The sequence below is a fragment of the Pleurodeles waltl genome, chromosome 3_1, assembly GCF_031143425.1.
Source record: "Pleurodeles waltl isolate 20211129_DDA chromosome 3_1, aPleWal1.hap1.20221129, whole genome shotgun sequence".
Classification (NCBI taxonomy): Eukaryota; Metazoa; Chordata; class Amphibia; order Caudata; family Salamandridae; genus Pleurodeles; species Pleurodeles waltl.
Window position 1 is genome coordinate 230310514 of NC_090440.1, and position 14521 is coordinate 230325034.

The 14521-nt window shown below is 43.3% G+C and overlaps 1 protein-coding gene across 5 annotated transcripts in view; it reads right to left on the reverse strand.

Moving 5' to 3' along the window:
• Window positions 1-7303: 7303 nt before the first annotated feature.
• The window catches only part of PARP6 (poly(ADP-ribose) polymerase family member 6), a 216417-nt gene continuing 209199 nt past the window's right edge, over window positions 7304-14521 (reverse strand). For 2 of the 5 annotated variants that reach the window (XM_069222273.1, XM_069222271.1), the window contains one exon: window positions 7304-7875. In XM_069222273.1, the coding sequence (XP_069078374.1) occupies window positions 7773-7875 (103 nt within the window). In that variant the 3' untranslated portion in view covers window positions 7304-7772. The remainder of the gene's footprint in view (window positions 7876-14521) is intronic. The other 3 variants (XR_011201330.1, XM_069222272.1, XM_069222270.1) reach the window with 2 other exon arrangements.

A 14521-nucleotide genomic window follows, 5' to 3' on the forward strand; every position in this document is an offset into this window, starting at 1 on the left:
TACTTTCTCTGTCTTTTAAGGGTTAACACACTTTTGAACTTTTCCCTGTACTTTACATTATAGAGGTCTCCGCTACTAATGTGGAGTCTTCCTGTGGTGAAATACAGAGAAAGTAAAAAGGTTTATTTAATTCAAAAATAAAATGAGTACAAATATTTTTGTTAAATATGAATCTAAACTGATTATATATATTTATTTTAAATATAGACCAAAAGACAAAGGCCCTAATTACAACCTTGGCGGGCGGCTGAAGCCGCCCACCAAGATCGGACCGCCGGGCGGCCGCCAATGCAGCTGCACCCCCGCCGCGGCCATTTGGAGATCCCCGCTGGGCCGGCAGGCGGAAACCTAGGAGCTCTTGATTCTAAACTCTAATCTTAAAGCGGCAGTTGATGCTAAGGTGTTACAAGAGGTCAAATGGCTTAAAATGTGACCTTCTGTTTTATCCAGAAAGTCCCAATCTATTGCATATATTAACTCCATTGCATACAAGGAAAGATCTTGGCCTACTGCATTATAGAAAGCACCTAACCAACTAGCTTGGGTCAGGGCCTTACCCACATTGTTTGACATGTGATCAGAATCGCTGAGGGAGCTAGACATGATTTTCCCCAAAAAGCGATAAGATTTAACTTGCTCTAACTTCTCAGAGCCCAACTACCATGACAAATGTATGTTTTTACTCACTTTTTTCTTCTGAAAGCATAATATTTGGGATTTCGAGCAGCTGATCTTCAAATATTAAAGGTCTGCATAGCATTGGAGGTCTGCCAGATGATTATTTAAGCCATTCGGGGTCAGATCTAGAATTACAATATCGTGTGCATAAAGCAGGCATGTCAAAGGGTGACCTACAATAATAGGCACAAAATCTGAACTCTGATAAAACATTAGGAAAATCATGAATATATAAAGATAATAGCAGAGGCGCCAGTAAGCATCCCTGCTTCAAACTGATTTTTGTAGGTAACTCCATAGATAGGCCCAATCATTACCCATCAATACTTTCCACCAAGTTGAGGATTGCAGAGCTATAATTAAATGCAGCAAAGTAGCTGGCATGTCAAGCTTACATAGCTTCTTCCACAGAGTAGGATGATCAACCTTATCAAAGGACATGGAGAAGTCTATAAAGGAGGCATAAACTGAAAAGCTCCTGATCGTTAAGTATTTTTCATTTATAAGCTGCAAAGCTGTGATATTATCTAAGGAACTATGACCTTTTCAAGGTAATAATCATAATAATCTCTACCCAAGACTTAAGGTGATCTAACAGGCTTTTTTTGTGAAAACCTTACCCACTGCATCCAGCAGACCACTTTTAGCCGCAACCACCTTCTCTTTAATAGTGAAATGAGTCTGCCCCTTTCTTTTGAGAATCAAATAGACTGCAACTGAGTTAATCTATTGATTTCCTTTTTCAGGGAAAGTACTGACGGTCACACTACTCTATGGGCGAGCTTAGGGTGTGCCGGACAATTGTCCTTTACATTCTGACTCATACAATAAGAAAATGAATTAAGGATCTTCATATTCCAAAGGTCTAAATCCAGGATCCTCTCTAATCTTATTAAATTGACAATTTTGGAAGGGGACCAGTGTGTTCTACCTGAATTATCCTTAAATGTTGTACAAGAGCCATCAAGTTTCCATGACCCTTCAGGAGAAAGAGTTAAATCTAAAGAGAAAATAAGTCGTCTATGATCACTGAACGAAGAATCTAAAACCCTCAGATCAGTGACATGCTGTAGCATAGGAAGCAATAATATAGTCTATAATCGAGGTTTCCTGTGAAGATTTATGAGTAAAGTGGGCTGGAGAGTACAGATTAAATCTACCATTTAAAATCACATAGCCATTCTTTCGTAAGTGGCCTAGAAGTGAAAGCCCTCATTTATCCGTTCTTAAATACGATGGAAACAATAATGGCGTGATGTTAAATGCAATTTCCTTCTCAATATCACAAAATAGATGAATAGAGTGATTAGACACTTTACAGTTTAAATCTCCCACTAACAAAACGTGATATTCCCCTTGATTATTCTTGATCATTAATATATAATTAAATTTACCAAGCAGTATGTTATTATAACATTTATCCAGAGAAATGTATAGATTCACCACGAACAATGAAACTCTTCTACCTTCATCAACATAAGTAGCAATCTTTATAACCTGAAAAAGATTAGATGAGTATTTAAACATATAATATTCCCACTTTAGCCTGTTGCTCAACTAACTAGATATTCCCCCTTGTTCATGCCCTTTCTTAGAACGGAAAGCATTACAACCTAAGACAATATAACCATCACATAAAAAATCCAAAGTACACCAGGTTCCCTGGATGCAGATCATGTCAGCTTTTAGACTACTTACGAAATCCAGTTGCACTGGAGAATTCATTATTCCAGTTACATTCCAGGAAACCACTTTTGTGGCAATTTGAAATTCCTCCTTAGGTACTGACCCCTAATCCTTAGATCCCATCAACACGTTCAATATTACTGATAGCATATCTTGTATATGGTCCGAATTATTCTCCAACATTTCCAGTGCTGCTAAAACAGAAGACAGAATTATTTCCATACACTTGAAAGATTCAGAAATTAGCACATCTTGGCCAGAATGATCGCAGGACAAGTTCCCAGGTATTTCTAATTCAGGTGTTACAGAGGTCCGAAGTTCTGAAGATAACTGATCTGATGGAGTACTACTGAACAGCCTTGGGCCAGATCCTTGAAAAGGGTCCACTGAGGACTGAGGTGTACCACAACCCCCAGAGCTCATCAAATTCACATCAACATCAAGTAAGAAAAAATCCTCAATAAGAGGGTTACTTAACGCCATAGAGGTAGAGTTTGCAGCATTTGCAGTTTCTATGACAGGTGGACATTTCTCAAGGGAAAAAGCATGATTTGTGACTGTTCCAGCAACTGCATAAGCAACAGGGGCTCATATTGGCCTTCATATTTAAAGATGGATCGTCGTGCTTATCCTAACGCAAAACATTTTCTTTTTGAAAAAAGGAGAAGATTGTATTCAAACTTTTCACCAGTGTTGAATTAGGCACCTTGTATCTGAGTGGATTATATTTGATTTTTTTACAGGCTCTCATAAAAATCAGTCTGCCTGAACAGTCTCCGAGCTGTCAATTTTGTTTTCACAAAGAAAGGGCCAAAATTAGTGATCTAGAATTGATTCACAGATAAAGAATCTAGGATAGGGGAGGCTACAGTGGAGTGCAGATCACAACCACACCAGAGGCTGAGTTTAGACCACTTTCGCCCTCAACTAACAATATCCACTGGACAATATGGTAAAACCTCTTCCAACAGTACACAAGACCAGTAATCTTCTCCTCTGACAGGTCAATATGTGCAGCACTTAGGCTCCGACCGCCCACAGTGATGCCCACCAATTGCTGAATTCTCCTTATTAGAAATCCGTAATCCTATGCCCTTTAGCCGTGAAGCTGGCACAAGACTGATATGAGAACAAAGTTAGCAAACAGAGTTAACTAACAAAGTTAGCAAACAGGCACCAACAGGGACCAATCTGGATATCTTGACGTAATAATTGCCTCCTGGAAAACCTGGTCAAAATGAGGGCCACCACATCATTTGATAAACTGATGTACAATTTACAAGAGGGCCCAACAAGATGACCCACAGCATCTAGCATTCAGTGTTCCAGATAAAATCAGCAACAACGGAGCGGTATCACACCAGACTGCCCCACACACTGCACCCAGTCCTGGCCGGGCTGTTTCCGCTAGGTGGCTGGGCTCACACTTAGTGAAGGCTGTCTACAGTCCCCACACTCAGCCAAAGGTACCTCTGGAGCCTTTAACTATGAAAAAGGGCTACATAAGGAGGAGGAGAAGATAAAGACAATGCAGAGAGGCCCCTGGGGCTTTCTGGATGCTTTCAAAGGGCCCTTTATCTGAGCATTGAGTTATCTGTGCTTCAATGCCCCTGGGTCGGCACCCTTAAATTAGTGCAGGCGTATCCTTGCACCTTAGTGCTGCCTTAATGCTGCCATATGTTTGCACTACTGCCCCCTCCAATGAAGCTGAAGCACTGCTCACAATGTAGGGAGACCGTTGCCGGGGCACGACCACAACCTTACTGCTTGCGGCATCTTGAGTCGGCGGTGTACGCTTCATGCCTTGTTTCGCCTCCGCCTTGCCAAGATCTCAGCGGCCCGGACCAGGTGTCCAATAAGACACTGACAGTGCCGACATGCCAACAATGCCAGCAGCACTAACAGTACGCTGCTGACTGCAGCAGCACCGTCCTGCCCTGCATTCTAAACCCTCTCCAGGCGATCTCCCCCGCTGGCTCCTTCTCTGATGCTCTGACGCTCTCGCAACAGCTGCAACCTTGTCCTTTACGTATCGATTTCCTGACAATCGGCTGAAATTTGGTTATACGAACTGCCACTCTTAATGACTATTACTTTTCTTCATGAGACCTGTCCACTGTAAATGTAATATAACACTGCGGAAAATATTTACTGAAACAGTTTTTATGTATCACAACTGTTCATACGTCAACCACCTGTTACCAATTTGCTTCTTTACAACAACAAAACAAATAAATACATAAAGGGGCATATTTATACTCCGTTTGCGCCGGAATTGCGTTGTTTTTTTTTACGCAATTCCGACGCAAAACGAACTCCATATTTATACTTTGGCGTTAGACGCGTCTAGCGCCAAAGTCCATGGAGTTTGCGTCCTTTTTTAGCGTGGACACCTACTTTGCGTTAATTATATGCAAGGTAGGCGTTCCCGTCTAAAAAAGTGACTCCGCGGCATGTGCGCCGTATTTACACTCCCGGGCAAAATTCACGCCCGGGAGTGGGCGGGTCAAAAAAAATTACGTACGGCCGCTTTTGCGCCGTTTTTTAGCGCCTGCAAAAGGCAGGCGTTAAGGGACCTGTGGGCTCTGAAGGAGCCCAGAGGTGCCCTCCCATGCCCCCAGGGACCCCCCCTGTCACCCTTGCCCACCCCAGGAGGACACCCAAGGCTGGAGGGACCCATCCCAGGGACATTAAGGTAAGTTCAGGTAAGTCATTTTTTTTTTTTTTTTGTGGCATAGGGGGGGCCTGATCTGTGCCCCCCTACATGCCACTATGCCCAATGACCATGCCCAGGGGACAGAAGTCCCCTGGGCATGGCCATTGGGCAAGGGGGCATGACTCCTGTCTTTGCTAAGACAGGAGTCATTTCTATGGGGGTTGGGAGTCGAAAAAAATGGCGCAAATCGGGTTGAGGCGAAAAATTTGCCTCAACCTGACTTGCCCCATTTTTTGACGGCCAGGCCCCATATCCCCCTACGCCGGCGCTGCCTGGTGTACGTCGTTTTTTTCCATGCACACCAGGCAGCGCCGGCGGCTAACGCCGGCTAACGTCATTGCTTAAATACGGTGCCCGCATGGTGCTTCAGAATGGCGTTAGCCGGCGCTAATTTTTTTGACGCAAAACTGCGTTAGCGCAGTTTTGCGTCAAAAAGTATAAATATGGGCCAAAGTGTGGTATGAGGAAATAACAGGGAAATAGACACATGTGGGAGTAAGAACCCTTGTCTCCTCACCAATGGCTTGTCAACAGGTGTGGGGGCTTGGCAGTGGAAAGACAAAGGAACAGTCCAGAAGCATACTCTAAGCTCTGTAATGCCTCAATGCAATTCTACAAAGTTCATGATTGGAATAATTTTGCAGGTAGCACAAAATATGACTTAAGATGTGATAGCATCTGTTCTGTGAAATCTCTGCAGCCCAAATTTACTAAAATGCCTTGAGACTGGGAGAAGCACACATCTCCTACATGACCCATTTCCCAGCCATTATAAAGCCTATCTGTGAACTAGCCAGAGTTAAACCAGCAATTGCTTAGTTTGCAGAGCACCACCAACAGTGTCTTCTCAGCCCAGTAGATTCAGAGGTCCCCTTAGCAGGCACGTGCTTTTCTTCACCATGGAAAGGGAGGCTCTTTCACACCCCTTCTTTAAGGAGAATACCAGTAGATTGGTACAACAATGTATGTGGTTGATGTAAGGTCTACAACACATGATGTATAGTTTAATGCAAGAGGATGTTACCTATATGTTAAGCACTCTGCAGTAGACCTCATACATATATGAAACAAAGTCTTGTTTTGCATTGCTGAAAGAAAAGTCTGAGATCTGTGGATAAACACTTGGAGGTCCTCTTTAAAATATTATGAAAAAGACAGGAAGTAACTCCTTTCCAGCATTTTGTGGAATGATAGATTAGAGATGCTCCCAATAACTGCTATACTCCCTTTTAGAAAAGCTCTGAATTCCTCGCTTTTTGGGTAATAATGCCCTACTTGACAGATCGCTTACTGCCTAATCACCCTCATGAGTAGTTGGCAATCTACAAACGTGTTTGATTGGTTGTTGTAAATGAGGGCAGCAAAGTGCTGTGTATGGCTGAGTGATGTGAAAGTGTTGGTAACCAGATGGTATATCAGATTAAAGAATTCCTATTGGAGTACAAACTCATATTGTGCAAGGAAGTTCACATCAACACAGCAACTCAAAACATAGACTGCAAATGTTCCCCATAAATATGGGGTCTTCACATGTAGGAATGTAGATCTACATTTATTGTGTAAGATGCAGTACGTAAATGTCAGTGTCATCTTCGACTGGTCGCACTAAACCTCTGTTGAATAACAACATAAACACAATCACAACCAACATCACCATTACATAAGAAGAAATCGGATTGGTGATCCTCTTTGCTATGGAAAAGGAGATAGCTGCTCGAGGTTTATCATGTGATGTGCCCTCACAATGCCAGCTTCAATATTTTTTGGATAACCACACTATGCCTTCTGAGGGCCTGATTCACAAAGGTAAACTTACACTTTTGTGCAAGTTTACGATTGTTTGCTTCTCATAAAGTGAATTCTCACTTAATAGCATAGGTCCATAAGCCCTCGCACATAATAACACAGGTCTTTTTATGTGCAAAGACTTCCCAGGCATAAAGATACCACTCGTTAATCCGTTTGTGAACAGCAAACAATCATAAACTTACACAAAAGTGCAACTTTACCTCGGTGAATCAGGCTCGTTTAAGAACTTTTAAGGATATAACAAGGAAAGTTTTGTGAGTTTCCTTTTCCAAAGACTTGGGGAAGGTATCATATCAGTTTTGTCCAGTTACCCCTTGTCTGTGCACATTGTTAGACATACTCAATGCTTACTACCATGGTTTTTCTCCCAGAGCAAAGCTAATCCAATCACAATGGCAAGAGGACGTCTTTTTTAAAGAATTTTAATAAGTTAAAACAAAATCAGTTCTTTCTTTTTTTTTCTAAAAACGTCAACACTGTAAACTTTAGAAAGGATAGTCGGTCCATGACAAGACACAGGAGTGACAGCGACCACTGACTTCCTGCTGAGGAAAACGGAGGCGAGAGAGTGGTGGAAAAACCAACATTTTTCAAGGACTTCCACATCTTTTTACAAACGTAGAACAAGTCGTCCATTAAAACCCCACCAGTGTCAGGGACTCTGCTGCAGTGACGTTTGCGTCATTATTCGAGCAGAGATTTCCAGGTAAGGGGGTGTATTTCAGTTGAAATGTGCAGCTTCTGTCTGAATTTGACAGGCTCTACCATGCCTCGGCCACCTCTGGCATTGGCTCTTCCTTCATGAGGTGGGCCGAGCCCGACTGGCAATGACCACTCCATGTTGCACCATCCCAACCTGGATGCAGACGTCAAGAGGTTCTCCTCAGTTTGTGTAGATCTGGGTTCCAATGACACGCATGATCTCCTTCTGAATCTTGGGATCCTGGGTGTTTATATTGGCATCTCCAACTTGACCATCTTCATACCTGAGTCCAAAAAACAGAAATATGTTACTGCTTAGGAATGAAGTTCCTTTTTTGTCACCCCCTAATGAACATTCCCAGCCCCCATAACAACTTTCCACAACTAGCTGAGAGAAGATGCACATACAGCATCCATATGAACCTCAATGACTACACTGAAAACTGATCTTCCACTTCCACTTGAGAAAACAATGAAAGGTGGCAAGACTGGATCCAGAAAGGATGTTAATCTTAACTACCTTCAAGATGAACAAAAATGTTCTCCTGATATATATAAGTGGACAAAGTTTAAGAGGATACTCGCGCCACTCAACACAATTTAGCACTGTGCATGCGGGCCTTTAAAATGTTAAGCAAATTTAGGCTATCTACTGTGCCCATTGGGTTTTGCAAGCATCTCAGCGCCCTAGCCGTGGTGGAATTGCTCCATTAAACTATGTATTACTAGAGTACATACAATCTCTGAATGAGGAGATAATCCCTCATTTTTTAAACTGAATAGAGGCTTGAAGTTCAGACAATTCTTTAGTCCTTACTGGCTTACAATTTCATGTTTAGCACACCACTAGTGCTCGCCAGCTTCCTGGCACACTTCAAGCCTGTCAGAAGGGTGATAGGCTGAGGAGGGGGTGTTTGCAGAGATTGTTCCCCAGGCCCTGTGCTTTTTCAGGGGCCTGCGCTTATACTGCAACAACTATTTATAGATTGTAATTACAAACCTTGGAGTATTTTATAAAAATGAAATAGTTTGTAAAACGAAACAAATGGTCAAAAGAGATGAATTGAAATGGAACATATTGCCAATACAGAACCTGAGCTCCTGACTCTAGTTTAGATCAAAGTCGGAATTTTAAGAGTAAAATCCGTGTCCTCATCGCAGAGCAAAATGCAGATAAAATTTGTGATGGCTTTTCTAATGTAATGTAGCAGCTTAATAACATTTTCATTTTTCAATTGCTCTTTACTCTTTTTGGAAGCTTCTCTGTTCTACAAATATAAGTGTTTACATACTTGTAGTTAATTGTACAATTTCGAATGAGGTTTATATATATATATATTATTATTACACCTATTTGCATTCGCCCTGGGCCAGTCACCCATCAGCAAGTCATTAGTGGCCGATACAGCCAGTTGAGCCTGAACTGGTCATTAATGAGTTGTGGGAGCTCCACTGGAAACACATGGAGGGGATAAGTATCAGCACAGGCCTTCAGTTCCAAGATTTTTCTGTTTTGCTTTTCCACTTTTCTATAGCGCTAGAAATTCGGATTATTAGGATAAATGTTCTGCAGAATAAATAGAGCACATTCTGCAGTGTGGTCTGTCATGTAGGAATAGTTTTCGAGTGCTGCTCATGTGGTGAGCACTTTTGAGGTGGGAATGTTTCGTTAGGAAAGAAGTGATTTTGTGTCGGGAACACCCATGCAGTGGGCATGCCTTTGCTTTAGGGATGAATTGCTCACATGATAGGAGCGCTCTTGCATTAGAAATAAACTCCTGGTATTACAAGGACACTTGCAGTGGTGATGCCTCGTCATTAGTTGTGAACAGTTCATATGATGGGAACAGGTTTCCAGTGGGAATACTTTGGGATTAGGAGTGCACTGCTCACACGATGTGAACACTCTTGCAGTGGGAATGCCTTGGGATGAGGAGTGCACTGCCTACACGACATGAACACTCTTGCAGTGGGAATACCTTGGGATTAGGAGTGCACTGCTCACATGATGTGAACACTCTTGCAGTGGGAATGCTTTGGGATTAGGAGTGCAGTGCTCACAGAATGTGAACACTCTTGCAGTGGGAGTGCCTTGGGATTAGGAGTGCACTGCTCACAGAATGTGATCACTCTTGCAGTGGGAATGCCTTGGGATTAGGAGTGCATTTCTCACACGACGTTAACACTCTTGCAGTGGGAATGCCATGGGATTAGGAGTGCACTTCTCACAGAATGTGAACACTCTTGCAGTGGGAATGCCTGGGATTAGGAGTGCACTGCTCACACGATGTGAACACTCTTGCAGTGGGAATGCCTTGGGATTGGGAGTGCACTGCTCATAGAATGTGAACACTCTTGCAGTGGGAATGCCTTGGGATTAGGAGTGCACTGCTCACACGATGTGAACACTCATGCAGTGGGAATGCCAGTGGGAATGCCTTGGGATTAGGAGTGCACTGCTCACACGATGTGAACACTCTTGCAGTGGGAATGCCTTGGGATTAGGAGTGCATTTCTCACACGACGTTAACACTCTTGCAGTGGGAATGCCTTGGGATTAGGAGTGCACTGCTCACAGAATGTGAACACTCTTGCAGTGGGAATGCCTGGGATTAGGAGTGCACTGCTGACATGATGTGAACACTCTTGCAGTGGGAATGCTTTGGGATTGGGAGTGCACTGCTTACAGAATGTGAACACTCTTGCAGTGGGAATGCCTTGGGATTAGGAGTGCACTGCTCACACGATGTGAACACTCTTGCAGTGGGCATGCCTTGGGATGAGGAGTGCACTGCACACACGACGTGAACACTCTTGCACTGGGAATGCCTTGGGATTAGGAGTGCACTGCTCACACGACGTGAAAACTCTTGCAGTGGGAATGCCTTGGGATTAGGAGTGCACTGCTCACTGAATGTGAACACTCTTGCAGTCCGGACGGCTTGGCATTAGGAATGAACTGCTCAAATGAAGGGAGTACTTGTGCAGCGGGAAACCTTTATCATTAGGATGAACAGTTCATATGATGGGAACACTTCTGCAGTAGTGATTCCTAGGGATTAGGAATGAAATGCTCATACAATGTGAACACTCTTGCAGTGCCAATGCTAGGGGATACCTCAACACTAAGAACAAACTGCTCGTATGATGGGAACACACTTCCAGTAGGATGCCTAGGGATGCCTCAGCACTAAGAATGAACTGCTCGTATGATGGGAACACACTTCCAGTGGGATGCCTAGGGATGCCTCAGCACTAAGAATGAACTGCTTGTATGATGCAAACACCCTTGCTGTGGGAATGCCACAGCATTATGAATGGATTTACAGAGGTAGCACTCTTCCATTGAAAATGTTTCCCTAGGGCATCAATATGAGAATGATCCAAAAGTGTGAAGGTGCTTACGAAGAACATGCTCTAAAAGTGTGTCCTCCCCGGGAGGAGTGTTCTTAAAGGTAGGAGGCTCACAAAGCTAAAGTATGCATTACTTACATTTGGTGATATTTTCCTGATGACTCCTGAATGCATTTAGAACTGTATTCATTGGCATCAGACTGTTGCCTGAAAAGCCAGAGGTGTGACACAGAGTCTGCCTTTGGTGTCAGAAAAGGCAGGCAAGGTCTAAATAAGCCACTCCCACAATGTCAGTTCTGCGTAATTTACTCGCATCCCAGAGGACAAGAAGAGGACAAAAGAGAATAATTAAAACCATTAAAATATTTATATTTTCAGGATGAAGTGTTGTGGAAGGGTTGTGAAGAATCTGCAAGAAGATAGAGCACCGGTAGAATATGCATTCTTTGAGGTGAACTACTCTTGAAGAACATTCCTTGGCGTAATCAAATAACATACAGGAAGGAAGAGGGCACCCTCGAACCCCACATGAGGAGAAACGACAATGGCCTTTCTCCATGTGTGCCTTTCAGAAGACGTTTCTCCAAGTTATCATCTGGGTTCAACCAGTGGATGGAATGTTGTAACTGGGCCGCCATATAATATAATTCCAGGTGTGGAACCTCACATCCATGGTCTCCTCAGCGTGGCGAGTCTGACATGCCTACATCTAGTGTCCCACAGGACGTCCACCAGTAGACTATTGAGAGTACGAATATAGGGCCAGATTTACAAGGCCGTAGCGCCTTTTAGTGCCACACAAGCATAATTGTTTTTTACGCTAATGTGGCGTTAAGGAGGCCATTCTCCTTCGCCATATGTACAAAGTGGAGCATTGCTTGCATTGCACCACTTTGCGACCCCTTGCGCCACATTATGCCTGCGCCAGGCATAATTTATGCAAGGGGGGGGCGTTCCGGCAGTGGGAGGCCCGTAAACATGGCACAGTGAAATTAACAACATTTCACTGCGCCATTTTTAGCGTCATTTTTAATGCCTGCTCAGAGCAGGAGTTAAAATTATTTGCCCATTACTTTCAATGGGCCTCCCTTTACTTTGCAGGATTAGCTCCATTATTTATGGCGCTAATCCTGCAAAGTACCACAACAGTGTCATAAATTATGATGCTATTGTCCTAACGTGCACCATGGTGTGCCGTATTGTAAATACACTGCTACCATGGTGTCGTAACATGCCGGGCGGGGGGGGCTCAAGAAAAGTGGCGTATCACAGCTGATGCACCACTTTCTTGTAAATCTGGCCTAGAATGTCTAGGGATGGCATATCCCTAGACATTATAGGCCCTGCAAGATATATAAATAACGGGCAGGATGATCATTTTTACAATGTCTATCCGGCTCATAAGGGACAGGGGCAGCTCTCTCCAAAATCTAATCTCGGAGGCCATCTATTACACTATTGATGTTAGAGGCCAAGTAGGTCGAGGCCGTATGTGCCAGAGGGACCTTCATGTAGCGGACCTACCACCCAAGGGATGCCCACCTTCTGCAGCTCATCCGCCGGAACACCCAGGGGACCCGAGTGAAAAAGTTTGGACTTTGTAAGGTTTACCTTCAGACCAGAGATTCTGCCGAAGACTCGAATAGCATCAAGCAAAATAGGTACTGAATAAACCGGTTTCAGCTAATATACCAAAGCATCGTCTGCGTACAGGGAGACCACATGATTAGTGTCTCTCAACAATATCCCCAAATGGTGGGCCCAGTGCCCAGCACAGGAACTCCGCTAACGGCTCCATCTCGATGGCAAACAGGAGAGGAGAGAGAGGGCATCCCTGTTGGGTGCTCTGACCCAATGGAAAGGGCGCTGAGACCACACTGCCCATGCGCACCCTAGCGCACGGTTCAGAGTAGAGGAGAGAAATCTACCCAACAAATGGAGGGCCAGCGCCTATTTTCCAGACCACATGCCATAAATAGGACCACTTTAGGAAATGAAAGGTCTGTTCTTTGTCTAGAAAGGCCAAAGCATACTCATCCGTTGCTCGTTCCGGGGCATGGTAAACTTGAGCCAAACACCTCAAATTATAGAGAGTGTTACGTCTCGGAATAAAGATTTACTAGCAGAAAAACCCAACCTAAAGTAAAATGTTTTAATGTTTAACATTATCAAACTTTATGGATAAAACTGATTTAAATTAATGTAATTAATGGTTTAAAAGATATTAATGGTACATTTGTTTTTTAATTTAAAGATGTTCTTAAGATAATTTCAAATAAGCAAAAATTATTTTGAATTGAAATATGTTTTGTTTAATGTTTAAGAATATGTATATTTATTTTTAAGAAGTCTAAATAAAGTAATTTATTTTAACTTTGTTTCTTATAGGGTTCTATTTTAAGTCCCTACCGCCATTATTTTCCACAGGAGTGTGTTGCAGTTCCGGTGGATTGCCATGTGTGATATTAGGCTTACTCCAGGTCTCAGCTGGAGTACATATACTACTGTTTGGATCCTTTTTTGGCTGCAGTAACTTTAGAAGTACAGTTTGTGAATAGCAATGATCTGACCCGTTTGTGGGAGGGTGCATGTCCCTCCCTAAACCCCTCTCTGGCCCTCCCTTAATCATACCTTAATTCTCCCTAAGCCCCTGTAGTTTATTAGTAAGTATTAACCACTTTCCAGCCGTTCCACTGTCCCTCCCACACTTACTACTAGAATGTAGGCATACATGCGCAGAGATCTTCAAAGTTGAGGGGTGGAGATCTCCAAACAGAACAGATCGGAGAGGCAGAGGCGGAGACCTCCACTTGTAGGTTTGTGAATGGCATTTTGTAGTATGTGAACAGTACCGTTGTAGTACTACTAAACGTACTACAAAATTTAGCACAGGTGACTAAAGGGGTGATTTAAACCTAGGCCGAACAAGTAATTACTGTCACAATGGCAGAATACTTTACTCCCACCATGGTTATGGTACTCTGCCTGCCGTATTTAGAGATGCCCCTGCCCCTGTGGACATCTCATGCATTTCCAGAAACCACCATCACAGCAGTTCCTCAAAATGCATTGTAAATTTGACAAACAGCTTTCAACATGACAGCTGTACATCAAACGTATGTTTGAAAAAACAAATACCTAGCATGAGAGCAGCGTAAGGATTGGTCTGAGCAGCTTGGTCTGCTGCTCAGACAGTGCACTGGAGTCTGCATTGTTTCTCCAACCCAGGTGTGCAACACAGCCAGGTTGGAGAAACCTAAGTGCGCATGTCAGTTTGGCCAGTTTGTCATCCTGCTCTGAAGTAATGATTGAAAGTACTAATTTTCTGGATATTAGGGTAAACACTCCATATTTCTTAGACATTGCCGGGGAGGTGGCGAAGTCATGCACCCAGCCAGTGCACACAGAAAGTGCTTCTTTGTGTCCGATCTTTGTTTCCTGTAGAAACACATAGGGCCACATGTACGAACGTTTGGAATTGAGATTTCCTAATTGCGAATCCATGCAAATTGCAATTAAGAAATCACAATTCCAAACGTACGAAACTCCACTTAGTTTCTTTAGTGATTCCCAGTG